The sequence below is a fragment of the Panthera onca genome, chromosome B1 (genome assembly GCF_046562875.1).
Source record: "Panthera onca isolate mPanOnc1 chromosome B1, mPanOnc1 haplotype 2, whole genome shotgun sequence".
Lineage (NCBI taxonomy): Eukaryota > Metazoa > Chordata > Mammalia > Carnivora > Felidae > Panthera > Panthera onca.
In genome coordinates, this window is record NC_138342.1 from 30,114,140 (window position 1) to 30,139,792 (window position 25,653).

The 25,653-nt window shown below is 36.5% G+C and overlaps 1 protein-coding gene across 2 annotated transcripts in view; it reads right to left on the minus strand.

The window, feature by feature from the left end:
- ARAP2 (ArfGAP with RhoGAP domain, ankyrin repeat and PH domain 2) overlaps positions 1–25,653 on the minus strand; it is a 188,477-nt gene that overhangs the window by 140,869 nt on the left and 21,955 nt on the right. For both annotated transcript variants that reach the window (XM_078446218.2, XM_078446219.2), the window contains exons 3-7: positions 25,454–25,512; positions 24,279–24,355; positions 23,465–23,556; positions 21,429–21,782; positions 4,939–5,008 (exon numbers count right to left, since the gene is read on the minus strand). In XM_078446218.2, coding sequence (XP_078302344.1) covers positions 4,939–5,008; positions 21,429–21,782; positions 23,465–23,556; positions 24,279–24,355; positions 25,454–25,512 — 652 coding nt within the window. The remainder of the gene's footprint in view (positions 1–4,938; positions 5,009–21,428; positions 21,783–23,464; positions 23,557–24,278; positions 24,356–25,453; positions 25,513–25,653) is intronic.

Genomic DNA, 25,653 nt, shown 5'->3' on the forward strand with positions numbered 1-25,653 from the left:
TTTGATTCGTGTCAATCCTTTGCACCCGCATAATTCAGGACTCTCTCTATAGCGACATACCAACTTCCTCCCTTCTACTCTCGGACTCTCTCCAGTCACATGAGCCTTCTTTGCGGTTCTAACACACCATGTTTCTGCCCAATACAGTGCCTTTTCTTACTCTGTTCTTCAAGGAATGTTGTCCAAATCCAGCTTCACATAGTTACTCCCTCTACATCCTTCACATTTCAGCATAAATAGATGCTCCAGAAGAAATGTTTTCTGACCAGTCTCTTTTCACCTGGTCAGATAACCTTAATTTAGGCTAAGAGCAACCTGCGTTTGTCCTTAATAGCAATTACTAACTACAATTCAAATGGTGATTTTTATATCTACTGTGTGATCATTTGATTAATAGTCTCCCCAAAGACACTGTGGGTCATATGTCTATTTTCCTCATACCTTTCACATAATCAGCACTGTCGAAGTATTTTCTCAATGAATGAATTCTATGACCAATCAATCACAATCATATCAAACTCTGACAGCTCATTTTTCATATTTTTCTAAATTCATTTTTAACACTTCCACTGGCCTACACAGCCTACACCCAGATAAATTAATGTCTGATTTACTGCATACTCCCCTGATTTGCCTCCCTACTTTCAGCTTCTTTTACTTCTTTTTTTTTTTTTTTTTTTTTTTTTTTTTAAATTTTTTCCCAACGTTTTTTATTTATTTTTGGGACAGAGAGAGACAGAGCATGAACGGGGGAGGGGCAGAGAGAGAGGGAGACACAGAATCGGAAACAGGCTCCAGGCTCCGAGCCATCAGCCCAGAGCCTGACGCGGGGCTCGAACTCACGGACCGCGAGATCGTGACCTGGCTGAAGTCGGACGCTTAACCGACTGCGCCACCCAGGCGCCCCAGCTTCTTTTACTTCTAATCTTCCTTGCATGTTATTGTGCAAATGTCATAGTTGGAATAAATTTTAAAAGGCTTCATTGAGGGGGATAAAAAAATGGATCTTGAAGTTTACACAGGATTCTGATGGATGGCAACGGTTCAGAACGTTCAGATGAAAGCGCAAAAACATGCAGGTGAAAATACAGGAAGAAAGATACGCTCACGTTCCCCACAGTGTGTACCCAGACACCACTGAACAAAGTCACGCAAAGAAATACGTGACTGACGGGCTTAAAGGAACCCCAATAAATGCAGGTGGGTTATGATGGCAATACTAGGCAAGACTAGACCACGTGGTGCTACAGGAATAAGAAAAGTGGGAAAGTGTCTCCCCAGTGTCAGGAACCTCAGATGTGGGAAAGAGCATAGTACCTTTGGGGACAGCTCGAGGACCTCTCTGGCTACACATCTATAGTGGCAGAGAGCAGACTGAGAATACAAAGTCCAAAAACATTTACACTTCAGCTCTAAGGTGATCCATCCTCAAATCTTACTTTGCTTAAAAATCACAGAAGCTTATAAAAACATATCTCCAGTGAGATGATTAAGCATTTGTTGAGTTAAAATGTTATCATTAACAAGGAAATTTTCCTTCCTCTAGATCTGCTTAACGAGATTAAAAAACAGTTCCTTCAAAAAAGTAACCCGCCCACATGCCCATAATAGTAGCATATTTAACAGGTAAGTACTCTGTAAGAGGAACAGAAAAATAAATTCCCCCGGAGTGATAAAAATGTACTTAACAAGCTAATTATCATGTCTCTTTAACCTCAGGAAGTTATAGTTTCTCTAATGGCTCATTTATCATCTGAGATCCCAAGAAATCTCATAATTTTTAATACTACATAAGTTGATTTTACATTCACTTCTAACAACACATGATAAGACAATGTAGAGGAGAAAAAAGACAACAGGCTCAGAATGATTGTGTTTTTCAGAGTGCAAAATTTTCCTTAAGGACAGAAATTGTAAAGCATCCCTTGAGCCCATAACAGACAGATATCAAGGTCAAGTCTGTCACTTATCTCCTACCACTTCCAGACAATGAAACGACCACAGGGCAATTCTGCCCACAGCTGAGTGAGAATAGGGGTGAGTTAGATTTCTTGGCAGGTGACAAGATATCAGGGCTGTTGGGATAATGCCATTTTCAGCAATACAATGGAAACGTTCTTGCAGAGATGTGACTGAGCAGCATTGACAAAAGGGAAAGAAAACCAGGGAAAATGCACAGGTGTGCCCAACCACACACTCCTCGGTTGCACCTTTAAAACACTGAAAAGCCTAACTACTGGGTGCACGTGCCCAGTAAAACTACACACTCATCTGAGACAGCAGCAATTGCCACACCTGCGCCTTCTGGACACTGGCCTTAAAACGCCCTCTTCCGGGGCGCCTGGGTGGCGCAGTCGGTTAAGCGTCCGACTTCAGCCAGGTCACGATCTCGCGGTCTGTGAGTTCGAGCCCCGCGTCAGGCTCTGGGCTGATGGCTCGGAGCCTGGAGCCTGTTTCCGATTCTGTGTCTCCCTCTCTCTCTGCCCCTCCCCCGTTCATGCTCTGTCTCTCTCTGTCCCAAAAATAAATAAAAAAAAAAAAAAAAAAAAAAAAAAAACGTTGGAAAAAAAAAAAAAAAAAAAAAAACGCCCTCTTCCCAGTCCTCCAACCCAATCCACTCTTCTGCAAGAGGGTCACAATGGAAACCATATCTCCTTTTAGGCAACATTCCAATGTTTTTATTTTTTGCCAAGATGAAACCAATCATCTGGATAGTAAAGGAATGAAATGCCACAGAAAATGATTCAAATTTTTAAAAAATTGTTAAGTTAGAGAATTTATAAACGTTATTTTTAACATGAACTTTTTATCACAATTTCAAACCAAGGCTGCATTATTTCATTGTATCAATATATAAAAATGTGACAGGCACTCATCTCACTGCAGCTGAAATGAGCTTAAAATTTTTTTTTAATGTTTATTTTTTGAGAGAGAGCAAGAGAGAGCGCACTCAAGCAGGGGAGGGGCAGAGAGAGAGACACACACAGAATCCAAAGCAGGGTCCAGGCTCCAAGATGTCAGCACAGAGCCCAACACGCAGCTCAAACTCAACGAACTGTGAGATCATGGCCTGACCAAAGTCTGGCGCTTAACCGACTGACCCACACAGGAACCCTGAGATGAGCTTTTAAAGGACAAACAGAAATGAGTCCAGTTGGACACAGATACCAGAAATTCTCTTTCCCAAATGGAGATCATGAGACCACTGCCAATAGAGCCTCATGGCATGGAAGCCTGTCTCCTCCTGAATAGACTTCCCCTCATTTCCATCAAACCAGAGAATGGCACGGCTGCTGAAAAAAACTAGAGGTCAGATTCAGCCACAGAGACCACATCATACCCACCACTGGCACAGGAAGTCTCAACGTTCAAATGTACAAGCAAACTAAAAACAATAGCTGAAGCAAAAAAAACAGTTTTCAAAAAATATTTATCCCACCATCCTGCAAACCTCCAAGAGGTGTGTTTAGGGGCACCTGAGTGGTTCACTCTGTTCGTGCAATCGAGCCCCACGTCGGGCTCTACATTAGCATCACAGAACCTGCTTGGAATTCTCTCTCCCTCTCTCTGCCCCTACCCTGCTTGTGCATACATACTCTCTTACTCTCAAAATAAATAAATAAACATTTTTTAAAAAGTGTGTTCAAATTTATTTGATGCTTTATTTGGATCTCTGCAAAGTGAAACCAAATAATTAAATACTTCTCTAAGCTTTCTATTGTTCTTAATATTGTAGCATGTAAGTGTATGCTACTTTCTATCTAAAAGCAAATTCTCTTCTGCCCTGTAGCACTGAAAAATAAATATATACAAGGGAGTTTAAGTTTCTATTCAAGCCATAAATATCACAATAGGAAGTGAAAATCTCCTTATGAGAAAATAATGTTAAGTTATAAGCTATAAATAAGAAAATGTGCTTATGTGTTAAATGAGTATGTTAAGGGACTGTACGTAGTTAAGACTATAAAACTACCTGATTTTAATTAACCAAAAATATGATATATTTGTATGTTCCAGCTTTTCATTAAGGAAACCGTCAAACACAGAGAAGTTGAAAGATTTCTACAATGGACATCCATATATCCTCCACCCAGATTTGACAACTGTTAACGTCTTCAGTTTTTGTTTTACCTAACTATATGTGTGTGTGCAAATATATGTATTTGTAAATATAAATATGTAGATAAGTAACCTGTGGCAAACACGTGCAGATATAACATGTCAAATATTTCAGCCCACATCTAAAAATACAGACTGTCTCATACCTAATGAAGACATGATGAAAACAGTATCATGTGGTTAAGACTCACTTGCCTAAAGACTAAACTGGGACCACTTTCACATCAAGATATTCAATGAGCTCTAACCCCAAAGAACCTTCTCAGCTTCATCTCCCGCAATTCTCCTTCATATACTCTATTTTCTAATCAGAAAATTGATTTCCCACCTGGACATGTTATTTGTTCTCTAAATAGGCATGTTCTGTTCTCTCTAGTCTCAATGTACAAACGTTCCTCTTTTGTCAAGACTCATAGCAAAAGAAATCTCATGCAAGAAGCCTTCTTTGTTTCTTCTATACCCTTCCAGAGTACAAAGTAACCTCTCTTTGTTGCCATTTCCTAGTTGTAGTATCCTCTGGTAAACATTCTTTAGTGTTCTCTAGGATAAAGACCATTTCTTATCCATCCTTAGGTCATTCACAATTCCTATAGTTTGTAGAAGTTACTCCATAAATAATTGCTGGATGTATAATTTTTTTAATCAAAATTGTATATGTCAAGGAAAAGTTAAACTATGAAAAGAATGTTTCACCCTGCATAAACTCTTTTCACGTTGATAATCCAACTCCTGCTCTTAAAAATCGAATTGCTTGCTTAGTATACTGAAATACATCTTATATGTGTAAGACAATCTTTGAGAACTATAAAATGTACTTACCTTCTCATTATTGTAATAAGAAATGCTAAGGCCATCAAATTTCACCCATCTCTTCTGAAACATGCGTTTTCTGTAAGACATATGAAATTGTTATTGGACATTCAAGTATCATGAACTTGGCTTTTAAATACATTTGTAATGTAACTGTGTTGAGTACATTCCTATTTGTTGTTAATCAGTGTAGAAAACACTAGGCTATGACAATGTACAGTTTTTGTAATGGTATGTAGCTAATAATACATAAATGACACTTCCTAATCAGTTAAAATAGGTATTTAAAACAATGATACTGTCGATACTGGCACAAAAATAGACATAGATCAAAGGAACAGAATAGAGGTCCCAGAAATAAACCCACATTTATACGGTCAATTAACCTACCACAAAGAAGGCAAGAATATACAATGGGATAAAGACAGTCTCTTCAATAAATGGTGCTGGGAAAAATGGACAGCTATATGCAAAGGGATGAAAGTGGACCACTTTCTAGTACCACACGTAAATATAAGCTCAAAATGGATTAAATACCTAAATATGAGACCTGAAACCACCAAAATCCTAGAAGAGTACATAGGTGGTATTTTCTCTAACATCAGCTATAGGAACATTTTTCTAGATATGTCTCCTAAGGCAAGGGAAACAATTGCAAAAATAAACTATTGGGACTACATCAAAATAAAAAGCTTTTGCACACTGAAGGAAACTATCAACAAAACAGACAATCTACTGAATGAGAGAAGATATCTGAAATTCACACATCTGGTAAAGGCTGAATATTCAAAATGTATAAACAACTTACACAACTCAACACCAAAAAAGCAAAGAATTCAATTAAAAATTGGGAAGAGGACCTGAATAGACATTTGTCCAAACAAGATATTCAGATGGCCGACAGACACAAGAAAAAACGTTCAACATCACTAATCATCAGGAAAATGTGAATCAAAACTGCAAAGAGATACTGCCTTACAGCAGAATGGCTAGAATCAAAATGACAAGAAATAACAAGTGTTGAAGATGTGGAGAAAAAGGGACCCTCGCGCACTGTTGGTGTAAATGTAAATTGGTACAACCACTGTGTAAAACAGCATGGAGTTTCTTCAAAAAATTAAAGATACCATATGATTGAATAATTCCACTACAGAGCATTTACCAACAACAACCAAAAAAAAAAAAAAAACCCAAAAAACAACAACAAAAAAACCCCACAGGATTCTGGGAAAATATATGCACCCCATGTTTACTGCAGCATTATTTACAACAGCCGACATATGGAAGCAACCCAAGTGCCCATTCATAGATGAATGGATAAAGATGTGGTGTGTGCACATGTGTATACATATACATGTATACATATACATATATATACAACAGAATATAATGCAGCCATAAAAAAGGAGATCTCGCCATTTCCGACAACATGGACGGACCTAGAGAACATTACGCTAAGTGAACTAAGTCAAACTGAGAAAGACAAATACCTTATGATTTTACTCATATGTGGAATCTAAAAAACAAAACAAATGAACAAAAAGCAGAATCAAACATAAACAGACAACTGATGGTTGCCAGAGGGGAGAGGGGTAGGAGGATGGGTAAAATGGGTGAAGGAGAGTGAAAGATACAGGCTTCCAGTTATGGAATGAATAGGTCATGGGAATAAAAGATACAGCAGAGGGAATATAGTCAATGATACTGTGATAATGTTGTGTGGTGACAGATGGTAGCTACACTTGTGGTGAGCACAGCATGACTTACAGAGATGTTGAATCACTATGTTGTACATCTAGAACCAATGTAACATTGTAGATCAAATACAAAATTTGAATAAGTAAAGCCATGATCCTGTTACCAGTATTAATATCCTCATTCATAAGGCTGAGTGCAAAAGAAAGTGTAGCCAGAAACACTATCATTGCACCCATTTCCCTGACAGAAATAACCCTTTAATAAGGACAATATAGGGGCACCCGGCTGGCTCAGTTGGTAGGGCATGTGACTCTTACTCCCATGCCGGGGGTAGAGTTTACTTAAAAGTTAATTAATATTTTAAAAAAGAGAATATAAACTTTCATCCTTCATTAAGCTTATAGCATTTATTTTATTTTACCTTAACTTTTGCTTTGGAGCATTTAGCAATATTTTGCTAAAATAACAAAGCTTTGTCAACTGAATAAAAATTACTTAATTTTCATCAAATGAGCTGAAAAAAGCCCTGTATACAAAATCCTTTACAATCATCCAAAATTCACTAAAATATTAACATTTTTCAAAAAGAATCCGATGAAAGGCAAATGCAGTTTAAAATGATTACTAAAAATGAGAAACAAAGCAAAAAATGTAATCACATGTTTCCTATTTAGGTTGGAAAGAAAAAAACTTTTTCTGACTATTTAAGAGAAAAATGAAGAACCAATTTCCACTTGGGTTTCGTTTTGTTTTGTTTTGTTTGTTTTCAGAACCCTTCCCTGAAGTGAGATAATCCTATTCTCTAAGTGACTTTTCTCTACTTGACACAATATAGATACTTTTAGCTTTTAACACAGATCATCTATAAGAGCTAACTTCCTGTTTAAATAAAGTCATTTGTAAACAAATATGTAAATAACAACCATTTTGTAGTTTTCTAACATGCTTCAAATAAGGGATTGGTATAATATTCTGTGGTTTTTATAAGATTTAAAGATAGAAAAAGAACTTCTAGAAGTATGGAGACCTTGTCTTCCCAGCTGTTTTCTGAGCTGCAGAAAGGGAGCTCAAGCTTGTATTTCACTCAAGTGAAATACAGTGAGCCTCCCACACTGATCTATTCTGCTTCACATAAAATTAGAGCAAACCTGATCAAATTGAGAGAAAAGTTTCAAAGTTGATCAGTGCAGACATTTCCACATAGAAGCATTCGAATTACTTATGAAGTAAAATAAAGACTTTGAAATCATAAGCAAAACTAACCAGTCAGCTCTTTTTTCATCATCTTTCTGCTTCTTTTTAACTTCTCTTGGTCTGTGTTTTCTTACAGAAACACCCAATGTTTCTGTAAGAAGGTATTATGCTAAGTGAAATAAGTCAGTCAGAGAAGGACAGATAGCATGTTTTTTACTCATATATGGAACTTGAGAAACTTAACAGCAAACCATGGGGGAAGGGAAGGGGGAAAAATAGTTATAAAAAGAGAGGGAGGGAGGCAAACCATAAGAGACTCTTAAATACAGAGAACAAACTGAGGGTTGATGGGGGTGGGGTGGGGGAGAGGGGAAAATGGATGATGGGCATTGAGGAGGACACTTGTTGGGATAAGCACTGGGTGTTGTATGTAAGCGATGAACCATGGGAATCTACCCCCAAAACCAAAAGCACACTGTATACACTGTATGTTAGCCAATTTGACAATAAATTATATTGAAAAAAGCAGTAACATGTAAGTATTTTAATAATCTTACATTAATGTAAGATGTAAATAATATGAGAAAATGTGTACAGTGGGGTATGTACAAGGGGCTAATTGGAAACTGTACTTTCTGCTTAATTTTCCTGTAAACCAATGCTGCTCTAAAAAAAAAAAGTCTATTATTAAAAAAAATTAATTCCCAGCATTAAACATTAAACATAATGAATATTACTTATAAACATAAGAAATATTAAGCACACAATAATAATACATTGAACAAATTAATCATTTTGTACTCATGTCATGTTGATCTCTGTCATACTTGAAGTCAGGTAAATACAGATCTTCCCACACAATGTCAGCAATAATTCTGTAAATCAAGATTTTGTTGTGGATTCTACGTACATTATGAATGGTGGTAAGATGAGCTCAACAGTATATATAACCTTCCACTTCAGAATAAAAATAATCAACATCTGTAGGGAGATCTTAGAACCTTCCATTACCCCTCTATTCCTTTTGCTAACTACTTCTCTTTCAGAGATCCCCCATACTACCTACACAATTATTCCTTCCCTGATGAGCTAATTCAAAGCAGATGACAAAGTTATCCTCTCTCAAAGCACTCTCTCCTTTTCCTCCTAACAAAGAGCACAATCTCTAACTGTACGTACATACATTTGTTTACTTGCCCAAATTCTGCCTCCCACACCGTATCTTATGCTTTCCAAGGACAAAGTCCAAGAGTGTTTCATCCCTTACTACATGATCAGCAACTGACACAGAGACAAGTATGGCACCAAAAAAAAAAAAAAAAAAAAAAAAAAAAAAAATCTGTCCAATGAATGACATGATCAAGCATAGTTCCTTTAGCAAGATGACAAACCTCAGTGACTAAAACTCAAATAATCGGTACCTTAAAAAAAAAAAAAAAAAGGTTGGCACAAGACAGGAAAACTTCTGAAAACTCAAAATTAAATCCCAAGTTTCAAAACCTGCCAAAGCATAGAGTGAAGAAAGTTTAGAGCCTACTTTAATATGTTTTACTTAAGGTTGTTAACTGCAGCCATTTGGACTCCCAAAGCTTTCTTAGAATTCCGTCACCAACCTGATACACAGTTTGGGGTCTGAGGCATCATCCAGGAGTATAACACTTGTATCCACAGAAAAATGAGAAGAGAAAGAGACAGGGCAGACAGTTTAGGGGTCAAAGATACCACCATCTGACCACATCTCTCGGGCACTAAAGACCAAAGACACACTCTATTCTTGGCTCTCTGAGCAAGGCCTCAACCAAAACCTCAGCTCACAGGAGACTTATTAGTCTCTGAGGTATTTTCCCAACCATTGAATTTTCACAACTACCTGGTAACTTCTAGATGTGTTCAGCCATTTTAGCTCAATATTTTTAAATATTATTAAATCCTTCTAATAATCCTATGGAGGGACAGGTAAACAGGACAAGTCCCAGCCCACAGGGGAATGGAATGAAAAGCCACAGGGTGTAGCAACTGAAGAAACAACCATTCTGTAGTTCGAGAGAGCCACTGGGCAATTCTACTAATGGTCCTTTCCTTCTGCTGCCATTCATTCATGCAGGCAGCCATCAAATCTGTTGGTACCTACCCAGTGGACACAATCCTACAGCCATATTGCTTCCTGTCTCTACACTGGTTCTTGCTCGCGCCTTCTCAGAGGCTATTTTCTCCACTTAGAATGCTTCCGGCCTATTCTTGATATGTTTAGCTCCTTATCCTTGAAACATCATCTTGAAAGTATCCCCTCCAAGTAGCCACCTGACTGCCACCTAAATCCTACAGAGCTCCTTGGTCTCTTGATCCATTTCTTCACTTACTGACACCTAGCAGATTTTGGAATTACATATTTGCTTTGCTTCACCCATCTCCCATGCTAGAAATTGAGATACCTGAGTGCAGAAAGTATTTGTTTATCAATATAAAACCAGCAACTGCCACAGATTCTAGCAATAAAATGTGCTTAATAAATATTTAATGAACACAGGAACATATTTTTCACTGAAAAATGCTTACTCAAATCTGCATTATTTATATATTCAGAAGACAAACACCACTAAAACATTTTACCCTTAATTTCATGTTTTGTTTTTTTCAAATACTAAAGATCAGGGTTTTTTTTTTTTTAAATATGACAAAATAAAAGCTTTGTAAAATATTTTGTTATTAAAGAAAAATTAGAGCCTACAGAAAGCTTGGAAAATTCATCATCAAGCTTGGAAAATTCATCACTAATATCCATGTAATTTAAAAATACATTTTTTATGTTAAACACTTAAAATATACTTTGTAAAAAAGTATTCATTTGACATGTTATTAAAAATACAAATCAATACAAAATGTTTCCAAACTAAATTTATATAAATATTGTTTAATCTATTTTTCTCATAAAACACATCAACATTCAATTAACTGTTTTCTGCATGTAAGTTCAATACTGGATTATAATAACTGGTAATTAAATATAAGAACTTACATTTATATCCTTTCTCACATTATTCTCCTTTCTAGCAAATGAAAACTCAGATTTAATGTTGGTAAACCCTACATATTCATTAAAATTTCAATGAAATAACAGGGAGAACTTAAGGTGTTTCAAATTTTAAAGTAAGTATCAATGAATACTAAATTTTTAAGAACTATCTTTTCTGTGCAACGGTTATATAGTTCCCTCACATTTTTAGAAAAGACTATTAGATATCAGTCAGCTAATTCCACCGGAATTACGTAAAATCAATCTACTACACACAATTAGAGGATACAAGAGTAAACATTTACTCTGATGTAACTTATGCTTTTCCCTAAAATTTTGCTTTACAGCTTAATTTGCTTAGTAAATGTTAAAAAAATAAGACAGGGTATAAAATACAGTGTCATCCAATACTGTGTTTCTACTGTCACAGGACACAAATTAGATATGAAATAACAATGAATTACAACACAGGAAAGAGATTTTTAACGCATCAATTAAGAATTTATTTGCCATAATAATCCTCATAATAAAAACGCAAACGGTTTGTTGCGCTTTGTTCTAGGCCCTGCTGCAAGGCAAAAACAAATACTAATTCATTAAACCTCCAAGCAACCACATGAGGTAATATTACTATTCCCATTTTACAGATGAAGGCACGCAGGCACTGGTTAAGTTGAAAAACCTTGTCACGCAACCAGTAAAGAACGTATCTGTGAGTCAGATCCATGCAGTCGGATCCCAAAGTCCATGCTCTCAACCGCTACACAAAATAGATTCTAGTACGTTTTATAGCAAGGCATCCTGGACATCCCTTTCGGCAGTGGTAACATTTGACCTCTACCCATTTTATATGTGAGTTCAATTTTGCAAAGTGCTTCAGAATTCCTTCAGGAAAAAAGGTGGAGCAGACACGAAACATATTAGCCTAGGTTTTATCCTATTTTGTTTTTAGGGTTCTGAAGGGAAACGTTTCTTTAAGAAGCTTTTTTAGAATAATTTATAAGTCTTGTGCCCACGTTATTACTGAACGAATTTCTATAAGCTCTTCCCTTGAGCTCTAGTAGGGCAGCTGGTGTGAAGTTTCAACTGCGATCATAAATACAGCCTTACCACCTGGTGTCAGTTTTTGTTGTCTCAAAACCGTGTTATCTTAAAAATTCTTTTTTTTAACAACAGTGCAAATACAAACAAATCTGGATTTATCAAGTACTCACACAGAGGTATTCCTGTTTTAATTTCATTCTTAAGTGCCAACAGGGCTGTGGAGATTTTTGTTTGCTTTTAAAAAGATGCAATATTTTAGCTTAAAAAAAAATCCCCAAATCAAATAGGTATGGTAACCAATATTAATGTAAGGTGGCAAAGGCTTCCAAATTATCATTAAATATGACACAAATGAAATGAGCCTCAAAGGCACTAAGTCAAATTTATGGCTTTTATTAATCATGGAATTTAAATCATCACAAACATGCTTCTCAGTTATTCTAAGCAGTATCTAATGAAAAGGACAGCAGCATGGTGTTCCAGATTTGTCTGCCTTGTTTACATAATCCTGAAGAATTACATGCAAATTTTATCTTATTTGCTACTCTAACCCTAACTAGCCTCAATGTTTTAGAACTACTACAATTTCCAAAAGTGTAGATTTTTGTTTATCTAATTACTCATGTTTTGATTTGGCTAAGTTTTTATTTTATCTACTCTTTTAAGTATGAGGCTTTTAAATGATTCCGTATTAGTTATGAAGTATTTTATAAATACAGATGCAAGAAATTATTATATTTCTATAAAATGCCAGCACTATCACTTCTTGCCCTTTTGGCTAAGATCAAGTGTAAAATGCTATCACTCTTCTATTCTAAAACACAATTCCTCACTTTTAAGCAAACCAAAATGATAGTTACCAAGATTATGTGAACCAAAAGGAATTGGGGCCAAAAAATCAAAAACGAAGCAAAATTCTCTGACATCCCAGCTTCTATCTCTGCTATACCTAATTCTTTCAATGAGAAAAAATGAATGTTATTTTAATGTAGAATTCTAGGTGCTAAAAAAGCGTTCGGAAATCAATAATAGAGCATTAATTTTAATATGTCACTACCAATTTTTAAATATTCACAAAGAGCTAAGTGCTTATTTGACATGGTATATAAAGAGCTATATTAAATGATTCACAACTATTTCATGGAGTCATATTCTGTAAACACAAACACACACACACACACACACACACAAACCGGAAACCAAATTCTAGTTAAGATGATCAGTTAAAAGCTTGCATTTACCTCTACTTCTCCCAAAGTTGTTTCAAAGGGTTAAAAAAAACATAAACAAATACCTATAAACCAACAATGATCAGAGAAGTAGACGAAGGAACAATATTCAGAAACCTTAAGAAGGAGAAGGGCTGACTTAGGAAGTTTCAGAGAGCTGATGGCTAAGCCTGCAACAGATCAATCTGGGAGGAAAACCAATGTACCCACAAAATCTCAAGAAATCTCAGACAATGGAAGACATTAAGTAACTCTGGAAGTGACTATGAAGGCGAGGTGGGGGGGGGGGGGGGTGCCAAAAACAAGATTTGTTGAAGAGCAATTTAAGAGATAAACTTGTACCCCTCATCACTCCATCCCAGAATCCTCCCTCTCTTCACACCGCTGGAAAAAATGCCCCTCCTCTTGCTCAACAGAAACCAGAGTTTCATTCACTGCATATCACACACATGGGAGAGCGTCTCTGGACTGGGACACTCACACATGACTGACGGTAGGGGGCGGTATTCAAAACAGAAGAATCAAACAAAAGTCTGTGTCATAGATATTTACACTCAAAGTCCACTTTCCCTAAGCTCCCAAAAAGCTGTTTACCAGGATTCATTTAAAAGATAATGGTATGAGGCGTCACCAGGGAAACATATTAAGAGAAGTCCAGCAAGATCATCTCATCTTACAAGAAATGAGTAACAGGACTCATCAGAACCTGTTCTAAGCAGCTTTGCAAGATCTCACTTTAAAAATGAAACATTTGGGGGGCACCTGGGTGGCTCAGTCGGTTAAGCGGCCGACTTCGGCTCAGGTCATGATTTCACGGTCCGTGAGTTCGAGCCCCGAGTCGGGCTCTGTGCTGACAGCTCAGAGCCTGGAGCCTGTTTCAGATTCTGTGTCTCCTTCTCTCTGACCCTCCCCTGTTCATGCTCTGTCTCTATCTGTCTCAAAAATAAATAAATGTTAAAAAAAATTAAAAAAAAAAAAAATGAAACATTTGAGGGGCACCTGGGTGGCTCAGGTCATGATCTCGCAGTTCGTGTGTTCAAGCTCCGTGTTGGGCTCTGTGCTGACAGCTCAGGGCCTGGAGCCTGCTTTGGATTCTGTGTCTCCCTCTGTCTCTGCCCCTCCCCCGCTCATTCATTTTCTCTAATAAACATTAATTTGTTTTTTAAATGAAACTTTTGAGGGAAACATCTCTAAGGTAAAATATGGAGAATGACCCCCCCCAAAAAAAAAAATAGAAATAAAATTAAAAGAAACAGACCGAACAGGAAAAGAGAGCCTCAAAAAACATGAACATCTTCAGAAAGGTATTCTGTCCGTGAAGAGTAACAATAAGCTATAAAAGAACAAAGAAAGTGCTTTTTATATTAAATATAGGATAACAAAAAACAAAAGTAGGTTAGAAAATACAATTGAATAAACTTCACAGAAATGAAACACGGAAAAGCTACATTGTTTTCAACATTGTGGTGTGGGAGGTCCAACCCCAAATTACCAAAAAGTTTAGAAAGAAAAAACAGACTAATTAACAAAGAAAACAGGAAAATCTCCCAGAACAAAAAAAGAGTCTACATATAAAGGATCAAGAATCAGATTTCTCAATACCAGTTCTATAATACCAATGATCTAAAAGACTATGGATTGCTAATCTGAAGGGAGTATTCTTTCTCATCAAGACTTCTGAGCCATGATAAATTATCAGTAAGCATGTTTAGGAAAAAAAGCAACACTTTGAAAAATGCAAAGTCTCAAAAACTGTCTCCCCTACCCATTGTTTCTGAGGAAGCTCCAAGGAGCATGGGTGGGTATGCTGGTGGTGAGACCATGACAATTGGATATTGAGGAAAGACAAAACCACGGCACATAGAGAATCCCTAGGACAATAATCAAAAGGACCACAGAATGCTAACCAGCTAATTGTGTAGCAGGACTGGAGAACCACCAGCCCAAACTAAACAGGATTCCTTAAGAGACTGTGAGATGATGAAATTGATATGTATTTTGGTTACTTCACAGACTTATAGTTCTTAGGAAGAAATTTGAGATGAATGAGATTAAAAAAAAAAAAAAAAAAAAAACCCAAGTAAAAAAATCAAAAGTTTTAAATTCCAAGGAAAACTAAAGATCACAAATGAAAGAAAAATTAATCCTATGTTACAGAGCCTCCCATATGAGCAGCATTTATAGTCACAAGAGTATAAAACTAAATACAGACATAATCTAAATATTTTATACAATTGCATTAAATGGATGATAGACAAGAACTGTGTCTTTGCCAGAATAAGGAGTGGGGGACAGAGATAAAAATGGATAAGCATTAAGGGCGCCTGGATGGCTCAGTCATTTAAACATCTGACTTCAGCTCAGGTCATGATCTTGCAATTTGTGAGTTCAAGCCCCACATCAGTCTCTGTGCCCCCGCTTTGCTCCTCCCCTCACCACACATGAGTGTGTATATGTGTGCTCGCTCTCTCTCTCCCCCTCTCTCTCTCAAAAATAAACATTAAAAAATATTGAATAAACATTATACTCTATGGTAGTACCTCAAGAGATAATCCCTAACACTGAAAAGTGAGGGGGGAAAAAATAGCATAAAAATATTATTAAGATAGGTGCACCTGGCTGGCTCAGTCTGTAGAGCATGCAACTCTTGATCTCAGGGTGGTGAGTTCAAGCCCCACACTGGGCATGGAGACTACTCAAAAAAAATTTTGTAAAAAAAAAATTTTCTTTTTAAACATTATTAATAAATACAAAGTAAATACCAAAAGAAACTACAAAAAGAGTTCAAAGTGGCAGTCTCTTGTGATGATGTGGGAGGGGAGGAAAATTGCTATGTGTTTTTTAACAAGCCACATAGAATTTTCTGACACTTTAAACCACATGCTTTTATAATCACCAGAAAACTTTTTTTAAAAGTTTAATGTGGGGGCGCCTGGGTGGCTCAATTGGTTAAGGGTCCAACTTCTTTCAGCTCAGGTCATGATCTTGTGGTTCGTGGGTTCGAGCCCCGCCATCCGGGTCTGTGCTGACAGCTCAGAGCCTGGAGACTGCTTCAGATTCTGTGTCTCCCTCTCTCTCTGTCCCTCCCAAGGCTCACACTCTGTCTCTCTCTCTCTCAAAAATAAATAAATATTAAGAAAAAAATGTTAATGTTTTGTAAGTTTAATGTGAACACATGGTTTCCTTACATCCTATTTTCCAAGGTAAGAACTGACTAGAACTCACTTTCACTAACATTATCAGAGGTCTGAAATAAAGTGATACTCTTCTAAAGAGAAAGGAAACTGTGGTTTATTCAGCCCCAGTTGTCAGGCCCAGTGTTACCTACTTTTCCAACTGAGCCCACAGAGGGAGTCTTGACCTTACACTTTTATGTGGGAAATGGAGGTCCTGAGACATTGAGTCACATAGCAAATGAACAACAGATAGCTTACAACTCTAATTTCTTTCTGATTCCAACACCCTCACTCATTTGTCTGCCACTAGATGGATTAAAAGAAATTAGTCATGTTATTTAATAAATACTAACACTCAGAAATTGTTTCCTTAAACTACAAATAAAACATTGAGGCTTTTTATTTGCTTGGGACAGTCTTTACAAACAAAGTATGATTTGAGAAATGGCCAACTAGATACTTTTTATCAAAGATCTAAGATTCAACTTTAAGTTCAACACAGTGATTGGTATATAACATCTTGGTCAGATAGAGACTTGTCAACTTTGCACTACATTTGCTTTCACTGAAAGGCCAGAGGTCAGCATTCCCAGGAAATGTGAGGCACACCCACACTTGTGTACCAGGGTGAGGAATCGCTCCACTAAAGTAGCCTTGGACACGCTGGGCACACACTGCGAAATCAGTCACTGACAAAGGCACCAAGAGTAATAAGCTCTCATCTCCCACCAAGTCCTGGATTACCGGCTTCTGGGTGGTCTGACTCCCAACTACTGTCTGGGGTTTGATCTTTTCTTGGTATTTTTGACCACTGGTTTTTTCATTTTCCTCAGTTCTGTATTCAACCTGAACATGCAATCCACTGGCAGTTTCTACCTCCTTGTTCTAGAGGCTTACTCACATCTTCCATAAAATAACCCAGCTAATCACAGCTATCCATCCCACAGACTTCAGTACCCCAGGTACCATCTATGTTGGTGCCTTTTCACTCCCTCTATCCAGAAAAGTATTTCTTCTAAAAACGCTAGTTAAAATCTCATCTATTTTCCAAAGGCCAACTGAACTGCCACTTCTCATTCCTAGATCTTTGAAGAAATGGTTTCTCAACCCCCCTGTAACCTCACAATTCTGTACTCTGAGGACCTTTCTGTACCAACTATACTCGGCATTTAGGTTTTATTTTTATTTACTTCCTTTTTTTCTGCCCTAATGAAAGACATAAAGAAGGCAAGGAACACATACATCATGGGCGTTTTTGTATTCCTCCACAAATTATCTTTTTAGTTTATTAATTAATTTAGTTATTTATTGAGAGGGGAGAGGGAGAAAACCCGAGTGGGGGGAGAGTCAAAAAGAGAATCCCAAGCAGACTCCACACTGTCAATGCAGAGCCCGACGTGGCTCAACCCCACAAACCATGAGAGATCATGACTTGAGCTGAAACCAAGAGTCGGGCACTCAATCAGCTGAGCCACCCAGGTACCCCTGTATTCCTCCACAAATTCTTAAGCATATTATATGTTCGATTTGCTGAGTTAGCCTCACATGTTCTGCTTCTGCTGTCCTAGGCTCAGATTCCCACACCATGCCTCTCAAAGGTTAAAAAGTTAACAATTCTTTTAAAGAGGAATTTAGCTGAGTAAGAAAGAAAGTCATAAAACATATTTCCTAGTAAAATATGAATTCAAGATCCACTGCAGTTTTTATAAAAATGTTGGTGCATTATACTGAACATACAAATATCTTTAGAAAACAGCAAGTTAAAAATGTCAAAAAGGTTTCGTTGTTGCAGATAATGCTTAGATCTTTCACTATGTGTACCTCCTAGCAAGGGTACAGCACATTCACCATGTTGTCTTTTCCTTAAAGCAACTGGCAGGATTCTTCCTCTGAGTCACATACTTGGGAAATGCTGCAATAAACCGTATCCAGTCTTCCATATTTACATCAACTCAGACTGAGGGAAGAGCTTGAGCTTATCATGGGTGCCTGGGTGGCTCAGTCAGTTAAGCATGACTTTGGTTCAGGTCATGATCTCACAGGTCATGATCTCATAGCTCGGGAGTTCGAGACCCACATCCAGCTCTGTGCAGACAGCTCAGAGCCTGGAGCCCGCTTCGGATTCTATGTCTCCCTCTCTCTCTGCCCCTCCCCCACTCACGCTCTGCCTCACTCTCTGAAAAATAAACATTAAATTTTTTTTTTTTTTATTTAAAAAACTTAAAAAAAAAAAAGAGCTTGAGCTTATTAGTTACAGTTAAGAAAGGGGAGTGAGAAAGACTTTTTTTATCCTCAAAACCCAGTGAGTTTTTAAAAACAAGTACCATTTAATTTTTTCATCTGCTTGACTTGTTTGAAACACAAATAATACACCCACATTCTACATTTTATTAAGTTTTTTTCCATATAATTTTTGAAATTGATATTATCAGTCTATAGTATAATTAGATCATTCAAAGAGTTAGTGAATGTTCATATTTTAAGCTCAACTGTGAATGTTTTACTATTTCTTTAGTTGCATGATGGTACACACTTACTTTCTTCCTAAATACTAGGCAGCTTTCACATACCGTGCACTGACGCAGAACTGGCATTTCCATTGCAAAAACAGATACTCGATCATGTGAAATAAATCCAGATTATAAATCTGATAATTTTGTTTAACGTCCCTCATGACTGAGAACAGTTTCAAACACTGTTTGGAGAAGGACAACTGAGTGTGGCTATTTGTTTTTAATAAAGTAACGAAGGGAGTGATGGGGTGTTGGGGAAGAGGGCCTCAATGCAAAGGAGACATTACAGCAAGAACTTGAGGAAGGGTACACAAGTCACGATGCTCTGTGGAAAAGGACATTCCAGTCATAAAGAACAGTAAGTGTCAAGGTCGCCAAAGTGAGTTCTTGCTTCTTATGACTTCTATATTGATTAAAATAACAGAAAGCATCAGGTTATAATTTTCTACTTGGGGCCTAGGAGAGACAGAAGCAGCTGGTATAAGATTTTAGCCAAACATCTAATCTGCTTTATGCTTCTATGGCCCACAGGCCAAATTTGTGTTTATAAATAAAATCTTTATTGAAACACAGCCTCAATCACTGGTCTGCATATTCTCTGTGCTGCTGTCAGGCTACAACTGTTGAGTTGCTGATTCTTCTCGGAGACCCCACAGAGGCTATAAAGATTAAAGTATTTATTATTTAACCGTTTACAGAAAAAGTTGGCTGATCCCTCCTCTCTGGAATTCAGAATGCCATCTCCAGCAGTGCTAAGTGCTCCAAAGAGACATGTGGCCACGAGTTAAATAAAGCTCATACCCTCTGCATAAGGAGTGGGTAGGCATCACTTTGTCTAATTAATGAGCATTTTAAACACTCTCACAACAGAATACAGAATCCAATTATGAAAAGGAGAAATTAAGAGATTCTACTTCTGATCTAATAAATAATACATGCTTCTAACCAGTAACATATACTTCTTTTCAAGTCATAACAATAAAATCATATAAAAGAGTTTAATCTCTTGGTGATATAGCAAGTTCTTTGTTTAATTTCCCATCTCTATTCATCCTGGTATCCAGGAGAAAAACTGTTAAGCCAGAAAACTCAATTATTTCCCCTAAAATGGAAAAACATAAATCTAGACAACTTACAGCATCTGACCTTAGGCAGATTCAGAATAGAAAGGATGGAAAGCCAGAGTTCTGATAGAGTGAGAGGAAAAATGTTCTAACTGTCCCAGGGGTGGACAATAATGGGGAAGCTTTCTCAGTGTGCCCGGAGCATAAACATAACAACCCTGCAGAGAACAAGGTACCACCAGAGAGTAGGCAGGAAAAGGAAACCACAGCTGCTGGGGGCTCTGTACCCAGAGTCCGCTAACTCTTCTGGTGGTATTTGTTTGGAGAGAGCACTAGAATCTCCCTAAACACCTTAATTTTACAGAAATGAAAGATTCGAGAATATTCAAACTCACTGTTTCATTCCACCAATGTGTACTTTTGAATGCTTACTCCTACCTTTGCTATTAGACTATCAATAGTACTGATGACTGATGAAAAGTAGGCACAGTTGACTACTTTGTTACCTTAAATAACCAGAAAGGAGACAGGATAACTGATACTAAGAAGTACTCTAATTTGCTAAATTAGGTTATTCAACATCTAATTTGCTAAAAGGATGTAATGATAGAAAGCATTAAATATATAATTACTAACCATAAAAGTGAGTTTTTTTTTTTTTTCACTTTCTTAAGAAATTAAAACCTGCTCCCACTAATCAACTAATGTTTCTTCTAGTAACTTTTTGCTAATAAAATTTATTTTAGGTCCAAGGCTTTCTAGAAATGATGGCTCATTTTGGGGGGAATAGTAAAGAAAACCAGCATATTGCAAGGACTCACCATATTCACTACTTAAACATGAGAGATTTAATCCCAAAATAATTTAATAATTCATGAGGAACATTTCAAGTAAATATTTCAAAAGGACATTAAAAAATCAGGATGCCAGAAAACAATTCTAATTAAACGCAATCCCTCCCCAAATATTTCTGAGTACTGTATAACCCTTAAGGGACAGAAGTCTCTTTGTAAACATCTAAAATGATAAATCTGTTTTAAAAGTATAATATTCAAGGGACTCTGACCTTCTGTGCAACATACAAAAATCAAAACAATGTATCTATACCAGTGAAGCCTGAAATCTAACAATGACATACTTTCTCTAACTACAATTAAGACTTGTATTCCCAAACAGAACACTGTTATAATATGAGCAAAAGCCAAACAGCGTGGGCCTAGTAATACCAACTCAATCTGTATTGTTTTTCTTTGCTATAAATTGGGACACAGTGCATTTTAGTGTAAAGTTAGAAACTAACATTAAGGATCTAGATGTGAAATTGCAACTTTCGATTTCAATCTGCTATTCAGAATCTTAACCCAGCATTCCACATAATACACTGCACATGTTCCTCCTTATGTCTAAAGAACAGCGTTTGCAAAAGTGTACTGAAAACCCCTAAAAACTGTATCTGTGTGCGTAGGGGAGGGGTGGAGAGTAGTAACAACCTAGCAGGTTTAGAAATGGATAAACTTGAACTGCTGAAAATATGCTACTTATGGGAAAAAAAATGAAAAACTACATACCCTTGAGGGGAGAGTTTGTCTAGCCATCCGGATTTAACCTTCCTTGCAGAGGACCCATAAAAACAGGCATAGGGAGATATTGCATTTGAGGAAACGATTGAGGACTCAGTATTTCCACTTGTTGAGCTTAACGGATAACTGTGCCTATTAACAGGGTCCAAATTCAATGCTTTTTGAGTCCTAGATTTAGATGCCTTTGAATTTTTTCTTCTTAAACTCTGAAAGCATTCTTCTACTGTTGAATATTCTGATTCTGAAGCAGAGTCTACTGGAAAATTAACTTTGTCCTCTCGAGGTATCCAAATATCTTCTGCTTTGTCTTCGCTTATATTCTCCTTCCTGTTATCATATATGCTAAATGGAAACAAACTGTGTTAACATTTCAAAATACCATATGTATTTGAGCCACTGATTACTTTTGAAATTTATAAACAACAAGCTGCACAGAAATTTAAAGTCAGAAATCTCTTAAGAGCTCCATTAACCCATCTGATAATTTCTAAAACTCTTCCAGAAAAACAGAAATCTTTTATTACCCTAAGATATATTTGAACACTGCTGAAAGTAGTACAATTTTTCTTATGTGTCATTAATCTGATCTGTTTATTTGGGTGGGGGGTGGGGGTGGGTGCAGACTGGTACTAAGAGTGAAGACTGACCACATTCCCTGCCTCGTATTTTAACATCATCACCAACAGCATTAAATAGCCATTCCAACTTGTAGTCCCTGAGTAACATTCATGAACCACTAACTCATCTATTTGGAGATCTCACTTCGAAACTTGTTGCTCCTCTCTGGCTCTCCACGATTCAATTCCAAGAGCTTTAGTATTATTTTGTAACACTAATGAGGGAAAACTTCACCACACTGTTAGCTAGGAAATGAGAAAGAGTCAGGATACAATCAGAAGGTAAAAGCTGTGTAACCTATCATATTCACCAGAACACATTCATAATAGCTAAGCATATTTCTACAGATTTAAGGAATGACAAAATAGGTTCACTCAGCCATTAATGTATAATAAAACTCATTACAAAGAAGTTTTTGCTAATCAATGAAATAAATATGTGTAGGAGTCAAATTACATCCTTTTGGACACAGTGTCCTAAAAACTCACTTCCTTAAAGAATGATTTAACCTGGCCTCTTCCACATTTTGCATTATAATACATACATATCAAATGCTAACTGAAGATCCTCAATTATTTAGTTTCAACTTAAGAAAACCCACATTATCAGACTTGGAAAGAAAAGGATAAAATTGAAGATATAAAATGAACATTAGGTAATGATGCAGGACACTAAGTCCTAATAAAGTTGAGAAAACTAAAATTCAAGTTGGTGCCTCACAAACTGCTTAATTTCATGAGTGATCCAAATAACTGGGTAAACTGTCAAGCCACTTGTCAATGATGAACTTCCAGTAAAAAAGGATGTATTACATTTGTAAATATTCTGCACCTTAGATAGTAATTTTTTTTTTTTTTTTTTTTTTTTGCGCTGCCTCTTTCTCCTTCATATTAACATAACTTCCCATCTTTAACACACAATTGTGGGCACCACATATTTTCCACTTTAGGATGGGAAGAGTGATTTCAATTAGGAAAAGACTAACATAATCTGCTGCAAAATATCACTATACACCGGATTTACAGACTCTAAGTTCAATTATTAAAATAAGTGCCATTATTCAGGGTTCCTGGGTGGTGTAGTCGGTTAAGCGTCCGACTCTTGATCTCAGCTCAGATCATGATCTCACGTTCGTGAGTTCGAGCCCCACGCTGGGCTCTGCGTGATGGCACGGAACCTGCTTGGGATTCTGTCTCTCCTTCTCTCTGCCCCTGCCACGCTTGTGCTCTAAACAAACTAAAAAAAAATTTTTTTAATAGACTAAGTGCCATTACTGAAACATCTAGAATGAGAAAGATTTGAACTTACTAATGTAAACTATTTTCTTAGAAACATAATATGAGCAAGTCAACACTGCATAACGTTATATTCAAAAGAATTAACCATCATCAATCATGACCTCATACCTTGATTTCACAAGAAAAGCGTTTTTTTCAGTAGTTGTTTCCCCTTTGAGTGTTTCTTCATGGGTCCAAAATTCATTCTTTATAGATCTCTTCTATTAAAAAGAAATACACATATATTATATACATACATTTTTTAGGACAGCAATATTTTCCAAATATCCACAATGTGAGCTTAGTTTTATTACATAAATATCTAACTGCTTAGATCAATTTTCAGTAAAAACTTAGAGAGACTATACTAAAAATAGCCTCTCGATGCCTTTTTCAAGATATTTAAATCATTAATAATGCATCATTTCATCCAGGAAAAACAGAAGATGCCAACCAAGAACAAAATTTATTTACTTTTAATTTCCCACTTTTTGTCTTCCAACTTCTGTTTTATCCTGACCAAGAAATAAAATAACCAAAAGAGCACAAGTACTTGAGAAGAAAGAAAGACTGATAAATTAAATAATGAAGATATGAAGATATGTTAGAAGTAGATATTTGGGTATAAGGCAAAAAGCAAAATCTAGGGGGGTTCTGTTTGCCTGCTTTTGCTTTCTTTGGGGGTTTGTCTTTAAAGTAACTTATTTTTCGGAAAATTCAGAAACCCCCCCTCCTGTATTCCTGAAATTGAATGCATTTTTGTGATATATATTCAAAGATACACATTCGACATGATTTTACTTAAAAGAATTTTACTGACTACCAATGTCCTGCTTCAATATAACTCATTCTCCAAACACTTTAAAGGAAACAAAGAGGGAAATATAGGCAGAAGAGCAAAGACTTGAAAATGGAAAAAAAAATAAAAATGTATGGGACTAACCTTGGAATTTTCTAGTCTCTGGAAGAGAAAGGTCTCTCCATAAGGAAAAATGGAAGATGAATTTTCCTCCTTTGAATCTTTTGGGCAAATTATAGGATGAGAATGAAAAGATATAAATAATGTGAAACATTTTTTAAAAAGGTATGCACTTAATAATTTTATAGTAACATCACAACTTAAGCTTTATCCTCTGAGAGTCCAAAATTATGCTTATAATATTCACCTCCAAAGCAACTCGTCCCATGGCTTCTTGGTGCAGCACTCACTGTATATGCCTCTCACTTCCCAACCAAGGCATATTACTCACTGTTTCAGAAAGTGTGATGTGTCATATATGGCCTTGCTACCCTCTAAGATCCACATTAATATAACTAAGCACATTTCCCACATATGATGCCATTTATAATGTTAATTCCTAAATAAGAATACAGTATTAATGGCATAAAGTTAGTGTTAGATCTATTGTAATTTCCAATGAATAATTAAAAGTTCACTAACATAACTAGATGCTGTATCACTCAAAACACCAGAATCTACTTAATATAATCTAACACCACAGCCACTAATACACTTGTAAAAATAAGTTATTTCAAGAGATTTTCCACTGTCCTTGTGTTACGCCCATCCACAAGAAAGAATTCCTAACACTTTCATTCTCTGTTATGGCAAAAAAAACTTTTAAAGGGTCAGTAACCAAGTGTTTTCCACCTTATTGTTAAGAAGAATGTTCCTGAACATATATAAACAGAATTTTCAAAAAGAAAGAAAAGCCTCTGTCAATGATCAATTTACCAAAGTAATGTCAGCCCTTTCCCGTTACCATGGCAAAATTACTTTCCATAAATCCAGGTCCTATAGCTCAGAATGTCAGAAACCACTTAATTTAGTTAAATGCCTTCGACTGTGGCTACTGATAAATGAAGCCTGGTGCAAAAAAAAAAAAAAAAAAAATTCTTTTTACATTAGTATATGAAGATTTCCAAGAGTCTGAGTACATATGACTGTCTTTTATTCACTCATCTTTAAATGCATCTGAAGTATTATGAACCCTAGCAGATAGTTATTCCCATTATTTCCTATTACACAGGGGGCCTACTTTCTCGATCACAATTTTCACACATTTAAGACTGTCATATGAGTGCTAATTTACAAAGACTTTACATGCTGAGACTCACTTTCCTGTGTCACAGACTTTCCAGTTGAGGTAGCAATGTTTCTTCTCTCACGGAAATAGCTTAAAGCAAAGGGGAAAAATAGATAAATTAAAACAGATAAACAAAAATTGGTAAACTATGAGACTGAGTAAAGGATACAGACATACATTCCATTCTTCTGGGTAGAAAAACCAATATTCAAAAATAACTTTGATTCTAAT